The following is a 15,493-nucleotide window of genomic DNA, read 5'->3' on the forward strand; positions in this document are numbered from 1 at the left end:
CCAAACAATTTGGGGCTGCACCCACATCCAGGTCGCCCCTAGCCACACTTTCTACTCACCTGTGGACACACTTTCCCCAGGAGCCCCACAAGGTTGGTCATCCATGGCATCAGCCACTTGACCATCGTCCTCTGAACTGTCTGGAACACCCTGGCCATGTCACATTTTAGGGACAGAGGTCTCTCTAGATTATTTATCTCCATTAATATGCTAGAGACTCCCCCCCCCCGTTTTATTTGTTGTCTCCACAACTCCCTCCATCCCACTGCACTGAGGGCAGGGATGGGCTTCTGCGTGTATTGTTCGCCTCAGTGTCTCCAGAACCTAACACAGTGCCTGGCACATAATGGGATACGCAAACATGTCAGGAGAGAAGGAAAGATTGACGACGGGATGGATAACATGCATGAATAAACAAAATCTGAGTTCTTAGGATGAGACTCTGTGGAGATGGGACGGCCTGGGTGGGATGGAGGACGTCGTCTGGCACTGGGGCCGGGGTCCTCCGGCCACCACCTCAGGATTCCCGCGGTCCTTTCCGACCGCTCCTAGTTGCTTAGCAACCAGCGGCCCGGGACAACCCCCCCCAGCTCCCGCTAGAGGGCGTGCGGGCGGGGGGGCGCGAACGCGCGAGCGGAGCGGGCCGGCGAGGGAGGCACGTCACTTCCTGTTTCTTTAGGGGAACGTGGCTTTCCCCGCTGCGCTCCACTTCCTCTGCGCGTCTGTGCTGCAGCGGCCGGAACCGGAGTCGGACCCGAGCGCAGCCTCACCATGGATTCGGCCCTCAGCGACCCGCACAACGGCAGCGCCGAGGCGAGCGGCCCGGCCAACGGCACGACGCGCCCGCCGTCCACGCCCGAGGGCATCGCGCTGGCCTACGGCAGCCTCCTGCTCATGGCGCTGCTGCCCATCTTCTTCGGCGCCCTGCGTTCAGTGCGCTGCGCCCGCGGCAAGGTAGGGGTAGCGGCCAAACCCAGCGCCTGTCCCCTGCCACCCGAGACGCGGCTGGCGCTCGGGCCCGGCTCCGTCCGCCCTAAACGGGACAGACACCTCCTCTTCCCGGACACTGACCCTCCCGGCATTCAGCACCACCTCCTCCCCACCCCGGACCCACATCCCAGGGCTCGCCTTAGGTGCCTCGGGATCTGGGCACCGATCTGCGAGCCGGGTGTTGATACCTTCCTGAATAGAGACTGGTTTCTACCCCTACTGGGACCCCAACACATTGCCGCCTCTGTGCTGCATGCCGGGAACACTCATGGGTCATTCAGCCCTCGCACTGAGATTCGAACCCTAACTGTTCTGGGACAGTCACCCCATCTTATCTGGGGGCAGTAACCCCATTTCATCTGGGGCGCTAGATCGACCCCCACTTTGAACCTGATGGAACACTGGTCCTGAGAAGGCCTGAATGGTACAATCTCCTGTCATCCGTCAGTAGGGAAACCTGCCTCACCTACCCCAGGCCAAATTCTAGCATCCAGGCCCATTCATAGACTGACACCTATTTAACTGGAATCTGTGACCCAGATGTGCCTTCCCAGAAGCCCCAGATCAGGCCCTTGCCCTTCCCTCAAAAAAATTAACCCAGGAACAGCTCCCAGTTTTCTGTATCACTTTCTGGAACCACTCCCAATTGGCCAGACCTTAAGACCTGGCATCCCGGTGCCTCTCTTTTTAACCAAATATAGACCGCTAGTTTTGCTGGTTTCTTCCTTGCTACCAGCCAGCTTTGCACCTGCCCTCAGCTAAACCCAGACCTTGTTTCACCCCAGATCCTTACCCGGCCTCAAAGAAACTTTTCCCCCTCTGCCCCCAAGACTGTCCTTCCACCAATTTGGACCTATCCACCCAGTAACTGAGCTGCTCTTGGCCACTCTTAAGAGACTGGGCCAACCCTAGCCCTGGCCTTCCTCAACCGCTGGCCACCTTAGAGGACCCCAGCACATTCTACCTCCTGACTTCGTTTCCACCACCACTCTCTTTTCCCTTGTACCAATGACTTCTCACTTTGCAGCACCCTCTCTGCTCACAGTCTCCTGATCTGCAGCTCCCTGCTGCTCCTCCCCCAACCAGACCTGATGTTGAACCTAAGAGGAAGCTGTCTTACCCAGGGCGGGCAAGCCCACAGAGCAGCTGCCACTTTTGAAACTGCCCCAGCCCAGGTTCTTGAAACTTTTTTTTTTTTATAGATTTTTTTTTTATATATAGAGGCATGTTATTTATTTATTTGTTTGTTTGTTTGTTTGTTTGTTTTGTTTATACATGCACTGGGTACAGTCAGAAGCGTGGGAGGGTGAGAGAATTCACCAGAGCCAGAGCGGGGAGCAGAGCAGGCAGAAGGACCGAAGTACACTGCTGAGGGGAGCAGCGGGCGGCAGGAGAGGTCTGCACGCCATGCGGGACCCTCCTCCGGTGGCCGGGAGCAGCTGGGGATCGAACCGGCGCCGCAGAGGCCGCGGGCAGCTTCTCAACCCAGCGCTCAACCGCTTCGCCACCGGGGAGGCCCCAGGTTCTTGAAACTTTAACCAATTTGAGCAGTGACTGAAGCCTGCCACGTTCCTTCCCCAGAATTCGAGACTCTGCTATTGGATCTGTGGTCGCACACGAAGGGGCGTGGTCATGCAGGACTTAGGTGACCCCATTTGTCTTTCTGCTCTGCCTCATCTAGGCAGAAATCAGTTGACTATAAGCCTCCCTACCATGCCCTTTGGACTATCACTTGGTGCAGGGAGAAGCTCTGAAATACATCAGGACAAAGGAGGTGAAGGGCAGCATGGTTATAAGACTGGCAGTTTGATCTGAGGGGTTCCCCAAATTAAGTAATTCCCCTTGGTGCTTTCCACATGCAGATCACTGACCCCTTCAGAAAACATCTTCCAGGAAACAGAATTTCCTGAAACTCCACTGTTGTCTCTGGTGAGGGGATGCTACCAAGTGAGTCAGAACTCTGTCACCTAGGAGTTTGGGGGACTGGATGAAGGAGGAATAACTAGATCTGTGTAGTGCTGCAGAGTTTAGGACGAGAGAGGGAGTGCACCTGGGGCAGGGGAGAAGGCTTGGTGCTGGAGGAGGACTTGAGCCTTGATGTAGAGTCTCAGCCAGGAGGAAATTAGAGGTATAAGGCAGTTCAGGAGATGGTGGAAAGTCTGATGTGGCTGGAGCAGAGGGTATGGGCAGAAGAGCTTTAGACCCATGGTAGCTTCTAAATACCTCAGCCGAGCACCTGCAGGCTGAGGCTGGACAACTGCATGGAGCAGACACCCTTAGTAGCTTCCCACCATCTAGAACCAGGATATTCTAAAGTTTCCAAAACCTTTACCCTCTTTGATTCTCACAGCCATTAAGTGCAACAGGCAGAACTAGTTTAATTACTCTCCCATTGTACAGAGAAAAAACTGAGGGTCAAAGGAATGACTTCTCAAGATCACTCTGTCGATTAGGGGCGGAACCTGGTGTCTCTAACCCTGGCCAGGACTCTGTCTCCTTGATGCAGCTGCCTCTGCAGACTCACACAAGTGGCGTATTGGCCTGGGGAAAGCCATATGATTCCCTTTTTCTTCCCTGGTCATTTGGCAAGGCAAGAGAAGTTGGTTGGGAGCCTAGCAGTTTTGGTTTCCTGCTCATGTCAGACCCCAAAAGCCAGCCGAGAGACGGCAAGTGAGAACAGAATTCTCCTTGGGGCCAAACTGCCCTAACAGGCGGGACGGGGTTGTGAAATGGTGGCAGGAGAAGGTGGACTGTCCAGGAGCAGGTCTGGAAGAAGCAGCCTTCGGAGGAACAGTCTTCCAGCAGTGCCCATCCCTGTCAGACACCTGCTTCCCAGAAGAGGGTAAATCCCAGCTCGTGCTGCACGTCAGATGGCTTCAGGGGCCCTTGACCTGTAACTTACAGGAGTCCCTCAGTTAACTTGTCATGCCTCTGCTCTGTGGCAGGCCCTGAACTGGGTCCCAAAGGTGCCAGGTCAAACCCTGCCATGACAGCTCAGTCACCAAGAAGCAGTTGTGTGGGCAGCCCGCTAAACTGAGTTCTGATGTGCCGCTAGAGGAGGCAGCAGTTGTCTGTGTGGACAAGTGAGCATTCAGCAGGCAGAAAAGGAAGAGGGAGACTTGGGTCCAGAGGGTGTGGTCTGGGAGGCAGTGAGTAATGTGATGGGAGCCCAACAGAAGGTCTTAGGAGTGGTGACAAGATGCTGGGGAGTGGGCAGGGAAGGGGAAGGGCAGATGGAGCCTTCCTGAGGTACAGAATCCTGAAGACAATGATTCACCTTCATAGTTAGAAAATTACTACACACTTGCATGTATGGAAAAAACTCTAGCAATGCTGAAGTAAAAGCAAAATCCTCAGTGTACTAGTCATTAGAAGTAATTGCATTACCTGTTCGGCCTGTAACTTTCCATAACATTTTCTGTATATATGCAAACACAAATATGCCTGTATGTACTTCTGTGTACAAGTTTTTGATGGGGTTACATAGTACGTATTACTCTGCAACTTGATTTTTTTTTTTTTCATTGCCAATGTGTCTTGGTCATTTTCTTATGTCAGTACTTGTAGACCTATCATGTTTTATGGTGAGGAAGCTGGGTAACACATGTCTATGGGACAGAACTGGTCTGGGGTGAGAGGGGCACAGCAAAAGTCTCCCACCCACTCAGCTGCCCACTTTCCCTCCTCAGACGCAGCTTCTGTTCCCTGTTTCTTGGTTATACATTCAAAGAGATTCTAGGCCTTTACAAGTAAATAAATTTGCTTCCCCACTATTTTTTTAAAGATTTATTTATTTATGCATACAAGAACTGGGGTACAGGCCAGAGGTATGAGGGGTGAGAGGATTCACCAGAGACAGAGTGGGAAACAGAACAGGCAGATTGACTGAAATACACTGCTGAGAGGAACAGCGGGCGAGTCAGGAGAGGTCTGCTGCACCATGTGGGTAGCTCCCTGGCCAGGGATCGAACTTGTGCTGCAGAGGCTTCGGATAGCTTCATAGGTTGCGTCTTAACCCCTTGTGCCACAAGGGAGGCCCTTCCCCCCTATTTTTGATAAAACATATTTTGTTGTGTATTTGCATCTTGCTTTTTTCACTGAATATATATATATTGAGTGTCAAATATGTCAGCCATGGAGCGGTCGTCTTGACAACTGTGTGGTGTCCCACCTAGGCCCCATAGTTTGTTTAGAGCTGTGGTTCTCAAAGTGTTGGCCCTGGAGCAGCTTCATCAGCATCATCTGGGAACTTGGTGGAATGCAAAATCTGAGTCAGAAGCTCAGGGTGGGCCCAGCAACCTCTTTTCACAAGCCTGCTGATTCGGATCATGCTCAAGTGTGAGAACCCCTGCTTTAGAGTCCTCCGCTTACCATTCAGGTTATGTCCATCTTTGGCTATTACATACTTAATCTCCTTGTACATTTGCTCTTTCACACTTAGAGCATAGGATAAATTCCTTGAATTTGGCATATCTGTCTTAGATGGGTACTAGAGGCTATACCAGTGTCCACTCACCAACAGTGAGCTCTGTTCCTATTGAATGGCTAGTTAAGTGGTCCATTCTCCAGAGGTTTGTGAGCTGGTTTATGAGACTGCCTAGCTCCTGGCAGCGTAGGTGTTGAGAGGAAGGGGCAGGGGCTGCTGAGGTTGTGCACCTGACTGCAGCAGGGAGCCAGAGGATGAGGGGCAGGGCTGAGTTCAAGAAATGCTTGGAAGCAGAATCATGACAAGGGGAGTGAGTGAATGTGGTAAGGAGAGGAGACCTAAGGGTGGCCAGGTGGAGCAACAGAATGGCAGAATGGTCTGCAAGTTCTAGATCATTTCTAGGGCATGCCCTGGAAGCGCAACTCCCAGAGCTCCGGCTGAGCCAGTGCCTGCGGGCTGGGCATGTCTTCCTTCACCGCTTTTGCTTCCGCCCTCATAACTAAATATCCAGAATGTCACTGGAAGCTAAATTTATTTCTGCTATTTGTGTCAGCGCCCCCCTCCCCCCAATCATGTTTTGCATTTCAGGAGCTATTGGATTTGCCTAAAAGCATCTGGTTAAAAAATCCAAATTAACTTGGTAGAGATTCCTAACAACTCTTAATATTTTTGTAACTACATGTGAAGTTTGACTCTTTTGCTGCCTTCAGACTCTTTTGCTGACTCCTCGGAAATGTCACAGGCTCCTTGAGCATCATGTCACAACTTTCCAGCAGAAATTTCCAGACAGGAAAAGTAAAGGTCATGTAGGGGTGTGGGCTCTGGAACCAGCCTGCCTCAGTTTGAATCCTGGTTCTGCCACATTCCAGCTGATGATCTTAAGAAAGTTACATTACCTCTCTGAGCCTCAGTTTCCTTACCTGTAAAGTGGCGCTATTAAAAGCACCTGCTTCATGGAGGCTTTGTGAGGATTTGTGCAAAGCACGTAGAGAGCCCTCAGTTGGTGTTATTCTTATCACTGTTCTTGGCAGTCAGATTTCCAGTGTCCCATCTGACTCAACATTGCAGCATGAGATATTTATAACAGTCACTCACAGAGGAAATCAGATCCCTCTGTATGGTGGGGCATCTGTCCAGCCTTGGTTTATTATCAAATAATATCAAGCCTCTTCCCACCCCGGGAAGTGAGGCTGAGTTGAAGAGAACACGTAGAAATGAGCCATAGCACTGGTTGTAAGTAAAACCAGTATGCAGGCTTCACACCGGGTGCTTCTGTGCTCTGTGCCAGCCGCGCCCTGTCTGGTCAGCACTCCCCTTACATTAGAGCTGCTCCTCAACTCAGTATCTCTCAGACTCCTCCTACTAACCAGACCCTGTGCTTGACCTTCAGGGCCTTGCTTGAGTGGCTTCTGCTCTTGCCGAAGAGCAGAAACTCCCCTACTTCGCTGCAGGAGTGCTGTCCTGTCTGCTCCCTCACAATCCCCTTGTACTTAATGCTAATACAAACAGTTTATACAACGGGGGTGAAACACTCGAGGCACAACATTTAAGTACTTCCAGTGCAAAACTTAGAATCCAGACAACTCAAGATTTATGGCTGAAGAAATTGAGGCTCTGAAAGAGAGAATAACTTTCCCAAGGTCCCACGACTGGGAAGAAGCGGAGCCAGAAGTCAGACCAGGCCCACTGACATCAGCACCCTCACTCAACCATTGATGCATCACTAAACCACGTATCACACCAGTGTGTGTCTTTATCACGTGTCACACTGTTTTGTGACGTTCTCTTTACACCTCAAGGTCTTGACCTACCTGCCTGTGAACTCTTCCAAGTCAGGAGGAGCTGTCTCATTTATTTTTGTGCTACTGGTACATGGTATATGGTACCAGCCACTGGAACTTAAGGTTAAGGGCCTTCCCACTCACCTCTCGCTGATAATCACCACCCACATGGGGTCATAGTTCTTTACAGTTGGCCAAGTTTTCACATCACATCTGATGTGAAGTTGCCCTCTTAGAGGTAAGTAAAGCAAGAGGTTGTCATCCTGTCTGGCAGATGGGTAAACTGAGGCCCAGAGAGCAAATGATTAGCCTCAGTCACCCAGCAGGCCACTAATAGAGCAATGAGCATTGTGGATATACTTTGTATGCATCATTTTGCATATATGTGAATGTAGGAAAAGCTCCCAGAAATAGACTTGCTTGGTCAAAGGGTATGTGCACTTGTGATTGTGCCATCTATTGCCAAGGTGCTTGCTACAGAAAGACCAACCAGCCCTCCTGGCAGCAGGTGAGAGAGTATCTGTGTCTCCCCAGGGTCTCCCCAACTCTGTATGTTATGAAACATGGATTCTTGCCATTCTGATAAAAAATGAAATCTCAGTATACTTTAGAGATTTTCTTTTTTTTTTTAAGATTTATTTATTTATGTGCCAGTGACCGGCTCAGCGGCAGAGTGGCAGGGCCGACCCAGGGATGAGAAACTGTGCAGGGTGGTCAAGGATTCGGCGTATAAATGACAGACAGACACACTTCAAGAGTGAAGATCTGAATGTAATGTGCTCAAAATCATCATGCATTTTAATACATTTTTTAACAATATAGGATTACATAAAAATTTATCATTGCTGGGCCTCCCCGGTGGCGCAGCGGTTGAGCGCTGGGTTGCAAAGCTGCCCGCAGCCTCTGCAGCGCCAGTTCGATCCCTGGCTGCTCCCCGGCCACCGGAGGAGGGTCCCACATGGCGCGCAGACCTCTCCTGCCGCCCTCTGCTCCCCTCAGCAGTGTACTTCGGTCCTTCTGCCTGCTCTGCTCCTTGCTCTGGCTCTGGTGAATTCTCTCACCCTCCCGTGCTTCTGACTGTACCCAGTGCTTGTATAAATAAATAAATAAATAAATCTTAAAAAATAAAAAGAAGGGATTCCTCTTTTAAAAAAAAAAAAAATTTAATCATTGCTCAGTGACATTTGATTACTAATACAAGATATACTATTTCATGTTCAGTGTTCCATAGTAAAATACAAAAAACAATCTGAGGGTAATGATTATACAAAACTAAACCTACATAATTATTTATGATTGCACAGAAAGACATTTTTTTTTTTTATAGAGGCATGTTTTATTTGTTTGTTTGTTTGTTTGTTTGTTTATACTCTGGGTACAGTCAGAAGCGCAGGAGGGTGAGAGAATTCACCAGAGCGGGGAGCAGAGCAGGCAGAAGGACCGAAGTACACTACTGAGGGGAGCAGCGGGTGGCAGGAGAGGTCTGCGCGCCATGTGGGACCCTCCTCTGGTGGCCGGGGAGCAGCCGGGGATCGAACTGGCGCCGCAGAGGCCACGGGCAGCTTCGCAACCCGGTGCTCAACTGCTGCGCCACCGGGGAGGCCCCAGAAAGACATTCTTTAAGCTAGTTTTTCTTGTTCTGTTTCCAAGGCTTCTTCAGCTTATCAGATTTTATAGATTTTAACCTGTTTTACGTTTTTCTTTATGTAACACATATTAGTTTTTCATGTATGTAAGGAATTTATCATTTATAGTGTTGCCTCATGTGGGAAGTACTATGGTTAATTAAAAGCTAATATTAACATAAATTATTCTCTTTATCATGCATTTCCAAGAAGGAGATTTCATAAGTATGAGAAAGTAAGTTAGTTGAGAAAATAACATAATTATAGACTAGTTGCTAGGTTACTTCTTATGCAGGAACAATGACCAGCTGGTTAATAAACTCTTTTGTTGAGATGTCCATCAGTCTTGTTTCTTTTTTTTTTTTTTTTTTAAAGATTTATTTATTTATTTATACAAGCACTGGGTACAGTCAGAAGCGCGGGAGGGTGAGAAAACTCGCCAGAGCCAGAGCGGGGAGCAGAGCAGGCAGAAGGACCGAAGGACACTGCTGAGGGGAGCAGCTGGCGGCAGGAGAGGTCTGTACGCCATGCGGGACCCTCCTCTGGTGGCCGGGGAGCAGCTGGGGATGGAACCGGCGCTGCAGAGGCTGCGGGCAGCTTCGCAACCCAGGGCTCAACCGCTGCGCCACTAGGGAGGCCCTGTCCAGTTGATTTTTAAGAGGCAGCTACAAGCCGGAACACTGGTGAGACTGCTGCTGAACAGGATCCCTCCTCTGGCGAGGCTGGTGCCTTATTTACAGGATGGCCGTAGGGAAGGTGGAGTCCCAGGCGCTGATGAGCCTTGGCTCTTGAGAGAACTTCACTTTGGCTGAGCGGAAGACTGATCTGGCATTGCTGGGACCTTGAGTGGCAGTGATACCAAATAGTGGGTATTATAGTTGGGACAGCAGGCTTTCCCACTGAGGACATCTGGAAAGACTTCATGGCAGTGACATTTGTTGGGAGGACTGTGAAGATTTTGCCTAGCAGAGACCCTGGAGAGAATTATGATCATGAAAACTTTTGACTCTGTTTTAATATAAATATAAATATAAACCAGAAACACTACTATTGATGGATTTTCGTTAGAAAGAATTTGGCGTGAATTCTCTGAAGCTGATTTAATCCCTATGTTGCATTGTTATTCCTGTTCCAACTTTTTCCATTTTTATAATACTGAAGTTATTTTGATTGCATTCAGTCTTTTTTGTGTAAATATTTATCTCCCATCAGCTCTTTACCCAGATCACATTCTTGCCAACCATAACATCTGCCATTGTAGATTTAATTGTGGTTTTACTCTTAACCAGATTTAGTTTTCTCCAGTTAAATTTTTTTCCCCAGTTAAATTTCTTTTTTTTTATAATAAATTTTATTTTTTTATTCCCCATACAATTGCAACCCCCCCATTCTGACCCCAATCCCTCCCCTCCCGCCCCCCACCCCCCAAAAAGTGTCTCTGGTTCATAGTTTTTTGTTGATTTTGATTTTCACTTTCTTATAGTTATTCATTTTCCTGGTCCCTTATTTAAGTTTTCTAGATTCCTGCTATGAGTGAGACCATCCGGTATTTTTCTTTTTCTTTTTGGCTTATTTCACTGAGCACGATCCCTTCCAGTGCCATCCATGTTGCTGCAAATTGCATGTGTTTATCTTTTTTGAATGCTGAGTAATATTCCATGGTATATATGTACCACATCTTCTTGATCCAGTCATCTATTTTTGGGCATTTGGGCTGTTTCCAAAGCTTAGCTATTGTAAACAGTGCTGCTATAAACATAGGGGTGCAGGTGCTCTTTGGAATTGATGTTTCTGTGTCCTTTGGGTAAATACCTAGGAGTGGAATTGCTGGATCATATGGAAGCTCTATGTTTAGTAGGTCCAGAAATCTCCACACAGTTCTCCATAGTGGTTGGACCAGTTTGCACTCCCACCAACAGTGCAGGAGAGTTCCTTTTTCTCCACAACCTCGCCAACATTTGTTGTTGCTAGTTTTTTTAATATGTGCCATTCTCACTGGTGTAAGATGGTATCTCATGGTAGTTTTGATTTGCATTTCCCTGATGACAAGTGATGTTGAACATTTTTTCATATGCCTGTTGGCCATTTGCATTTCCTCTTCAGAGAAGTCTCTTTTTAGCTCTTCTGCCCATTTTTTGACTGGGTTATTTTCTTTGTTGTTGTTGAGTCTCATCAGCTCTTTGCAGATTTTTGTGATCAGTCCTTTATCATTAGTGTTGGGTGCAAAAATGTTCTCCCAGTCAGTGGGGTTTCTCTTTGTTTTTGTTATTGTCTCTTTTGCTGTGCAGAAGCTCTTTAATTTGATGTAGTCCCAGCTGTTTATCTTTGCCTTCACTATCACTGCTTTGGGTGATGTGTCTGTAAAGATGTCTTTGATGTGCAAATCACGTAGTGTTTCGCCTATATTTCCTTCTATATATTTTATGGTTTCAGGTCTTATGTCTAGTTCTTTAATCCATTTTGAGTTGATTTTTGTGTATGATGTGAGGTAGTGGTCAAGCTTCATTCTTTTGCATGTAGCAACCCAGTTTTCCCAGCACCATTTATTGAACAAACTTTCTTTGCTCCAATGCATAGTCTTTGCTCCTTTGTCAACGATTAGTTGACCATAAATCTGTGGGTTTATTTCTGGATTTTCTATTCAATTCCATTGGTCTGTATGTCTGTTCTTGTTCCAATACCATGCAGTTTTGATGATTATGGCTTTGTAGTATAGTTTGAAGTCTGGGAGTGTGATGCCTCCATTCCCTTCTTTCTTTTTCAGGAGAGCTTTGGCAATTCGGGGTTTTTGGTGATTCCATATGAATTTCATCAATAATTGTTCTATTTCTTTGAAGAATGACATTGAAATTTTGATTGGAATAGCATTGAATCTGTATATTGCTTTTGGTAGGATGGCCATTTTAATAATGTTTATTCTTCCAATCCATGAGCAGGGGATGTCTTTCCATTTCTTTGTGTCTTCTTCTATTCCTTTTAACAGTGTTTTATAGTTTTCTTTGTATAGGTCCTTTACCTCTTTTGTTAGATTTATTCCCAAATATTTGATTTTTTTTTGTTTCAATAATAAAAGGGATGGTTTTTTTGATTTCTTCTTCTTCAGATTTATTGTTTGTGTATAGGAAGACTACTGACTTTTGTGTGTTGATTTTGTATCCTGCCACTTTACTGAACTGATTGATGAGTTGAATTAGTTTCTCTGTGGAGTTTTTGGGGTTCTCTATGTATATTATCATATCATCTGCAAATAGTGATGGTTTGACTTCTTCTTTTCCTATTTGGATTCCTTGGATGTCTTTCTCTTGTCTTATTGCTCTGGCTAGGACTTCCAGTATTATATTGAAAAGCAGTGGTGAGAGTGGGCATCCTTGTCTTGTTCCAGATCTTAATGGAATTGCTTCCAGCTTTTCACCATTGAGAATGATGCTGGCTGTTGGCTTCTCATAGATGGCCTTTATGATGTTGAGGTATGTTCCTTGTATCCCAAGAATTTCAAGGGCTTTTATCATGAATGGGTGTTGCACTTTGTCGAAAGCTTTCTCAGCATCTATTGATATTATCATATGGTTTTTATATTTCTTTTTGTTGATGTGTTGGATAACGTTGATTGATTTTCGGATGTTAAACCATCCTTGTGTCCCTGGAATGAATCCTACTTGGTCGTGGTGAATTATCTTATGGATATATTGTTGGATTCTGATAGCTAAAATTTTGTGGAGGATTTTTGCATCAGTGTTCATTAGGGAGATTGGCCTGTAGTTTTCCTTTTTTGTGTTGTCCTTATTCTGTTTTGGTATTAGTGTAATGTTGGCTTCATAGAACGTGTTTGGTATTGTCTCTTCCTTCTCAATTTTTTGGAAGAGTTTGTGAAGGATAGGCACCAATTCATCTCTGAATGTTTGGTAGAATTCGTTTGTAAATCCATCAGGTCCTGGGCTTTTGTTTTTGGGGAGGTTTTTGATTACCATTTCAATTTTGCTGCTTGTAATTGGTCTGTTTAGGTGTTCTATTTCTTCTTTATCTAGCTTTGGGTGATTGTAGAGTTGTAGGAATTTGTCCATCTCCTCTAGATTGTTGAACTTGTTTCCATACAACTCTTCATAGTAGTTACTGATTATTCTTTTTATTTCTGCTGTGCCCGTTGTGATTTCTCCTCTTTCATTTCTGATCCTGTTTATTTGTGCTTTCTCCCTTTTTTCCTTTGTGAGCTTGGCTAGGGGTTTGTCTATTTTATTGATTTTTTCGAAGAACCAGCTCTTGGTTTCATTAATCTTTTGGATTGTTTTTTTAGTTTCCATTTCATTTATTGCTGCTTTGGTTTTTATTATTTCTTTTCTTCTACTGGTTTTGGGGTTTTTTTGTTGTTCTTTTTCTAGGTCTTTGAGCTTCGAGATTAGGTTGTTTCTTTGAGTTCTTTCTTGTTTCTTGATGTGAGCTTCTATTGCTATATATTTTCCTCTTATTACTGCTTTTGCTGCGTCCCATACATTTAGGATATTGGTGTCCTCCTTGTCATTCAATTCAAAGAATTTTTTAATTTCCTCTTTGATCTCCTCATTAGTCCAGTGGTCTTCCAGTAGTGTGGTTTTTAGTCTCCATGAGGTAGGAAAGTTCCTTGCCTTCTTTTTATGGTTTATTTCTAGCTTGATGCCTTCGTGGTCAGAAAAGATGGTTGGTATGATTTCAATCTTGGTGTATCTGTTGATGTTTGTCTTGTGCCCCAGTATGTGATCGATCCTGGAGAATGATCCGTGTGCACTTGAGAAAAATGTGTACTCCGTTTTTGGGGGGTTTAGTGTTCTATAGATGTCTGTTAAGCCCAAATGCTCTAGGTCCTTATTTAGAGCTTTAGTTTCTTTACTTATTTTTTGTCTTGTTGATCTATCCATTGTTGATAGTGGTGTGTTGAAGTCTCCCACTACATATGTGTTTTCTCTGATGTCTGTTTTCAGAGATGACAACAGTTGTCTGATATATTTTGGTGTTCCTTCGTTTGGTGAGTATATGTTAATTAGTGTTATTTCTTCTTGAAGTATTGTCCCTTTGATCATAATGTAGTGACCGTTGGGATCCCTTTTTATTTTTTTGAGTTTGAAATCTGTTTTATCTGATATAAGTATAGCTGTTCCTGCTTTCTTTTTTGGTCCACTTGCTTGTAGGATTGTTTTCCATCCTTTAACTTTGAGTCTGTTTTTATCTTTTGTAGCTAAATGTGTTTCCTGGAGACAGCAGAAGGTTGGGTTTTGTTTCTTAATCCAGGCTGCAACTCTGTGTCTTTTTATTGAAGAGTTTAGTCCATTTACATTTAGGGTTAATATTGATATGTTAGCATCTGTATTTGCCATTGTGTTTGTCTTTCCTTTGATTTTATTTATTCTTTTAATATCTTTTTTTTTTCCTTGCCTTCTTTCATTGTTATTCGTCCCTCTGAGGTTCTGGCTTTAGGATTCCTTGTAGTATTTTTTGGAGTGGGGGTTTATTGGTAATGAAGTTCCATAGTTTCTGTTTGTCTGGGAAGGTCCTTATTCTTTCTTCATAGAGGAAGGAAAGCTTTGCGGGATAGAGTATTCTTGGTTGACATCTGTTTTCTTGGAGTCTATTGACTTTGTTCTTCCACTCTCTCCTTGCCCGTAGTGTTTCTTCAGAGAAGTCTGATGTCAGCCTGATTGGTTTTCCTTTGAATGTTATTTGTTTCTTCCCTCTTGTCAGCTTCATTATTTTTTCCTTGTCCTGGATTCTTGGGAGCTTCACTATTATGTGTCTTGCTGTATTTTTCCTTTCGTCATGGAAGTTTGGTGTTCTTCTTGCTTCTTGTATATCAATTTTCAGCTCCTTCTTCACATTTGGGAAGTTCTCTTCAATTATCTCCTGGAATATTTTTTCTGTTCCTACATCTCTCTCCTCTCCTTCTGGTATTCCTATAACTCTTATATTTCCTTTCCTCATGGTGTCCGATAGTTCCCGAAGTCTTTCTTCGTTCTTTTTCCTTCGTACTTCTCTTTCTTTCTTTCTTTTTTTTTTTTTTCGTACTTCTCTTTCCTTTTCTGTTTTGGTTCTTTTTATTTCTGTGTCTTCAAGAGAACTTATTTGTTCTTCCATTTCATCTATTCTGCTTTCATTGCTTTTCCCAGAATTCTTTAGTTCTTCCATTAATTCTTTGATCTCCTGCATTTCTTTTACTTCCCTCTTTAGGGACTCTATCATTCTTCTGATCGTTGATTATTTTTCCCTTATCATTGTTTTCCTTAATGAGTTCTGTCATTTTTTTAATCATGGCAATTTTAAATTCTTTTTCTGGAAGGCTCAGAAGTTCTTCAAAGTTACTGTCGTTGCAATCTGGGGGCTGGTTTTCTTTTTTGGTGTGCTTCTTCCCTGAGGAGTTGCTATGTTGTGTGTGGTTCTTCTACTCCCTACTGTCTGTTTTCTAATTTGCCGTATGCGTTGGGACACTGTGTTGCTGGGACTGGCCGGCATCTTGGGTGAGCTTCTCTGCTCCCCTCTGGCTCCTCCGGGAGCCATCTGTCAGTTTCAAGCAATCTTTACTGAAGAAGGGTCCCTGTTCTAAAATGCCGATGTGGGGACACACTCCCCTGTGCTCCTGGTCTGCCCCTGTGGTGGGTTCCCTCTCCCCCTCTGGGCTTGGACTGCAGGCCAGAGGTGTTCTGGTGTGG

At 45.3% G+C, this 15,493-nt stretch overlaps 1 protein-coding gene across 2 annotated transcripts in view; it reads left to right on the forward strand.

The window, feature by feature from the left end:
- Positions 1 to 736: 736 nt before the first annotated feature.
- HM13 (histocompatibility minor 13) overlaps positions 737 to 15,493 on the forward strand; it is a gene marked incomplete at its 5' end in the record, with an annotated part of 43,141 nt that continues 28,384 nt past the window's right edge. The window contains one exon of one of the 2 annotated variants that reach the window (XM_084247170.1): positions 737 to 954. In XM_084247170.1, coding sequence (XP_084103296.1) covers positions 772 to 954 — 183 coding nt within the window. The remainder of the gene's footprint in view (positions 955 to 15,493) is intronic. The other variant, XM_084247169.1, reaches the window with a different exon arrangement.

Source organism: Talpa europaea, assembly GCF_964194135.1.
Source record: "Talpa europaea genome assembly, chromosome: 11".
NCBI classification, from domain to species: domain Eukaryota; kingdom Metazoa; phylum Chordata; class Mammalia; order Eulipotyphla; family Talpidae; genus Talpa; species Talpa europaea.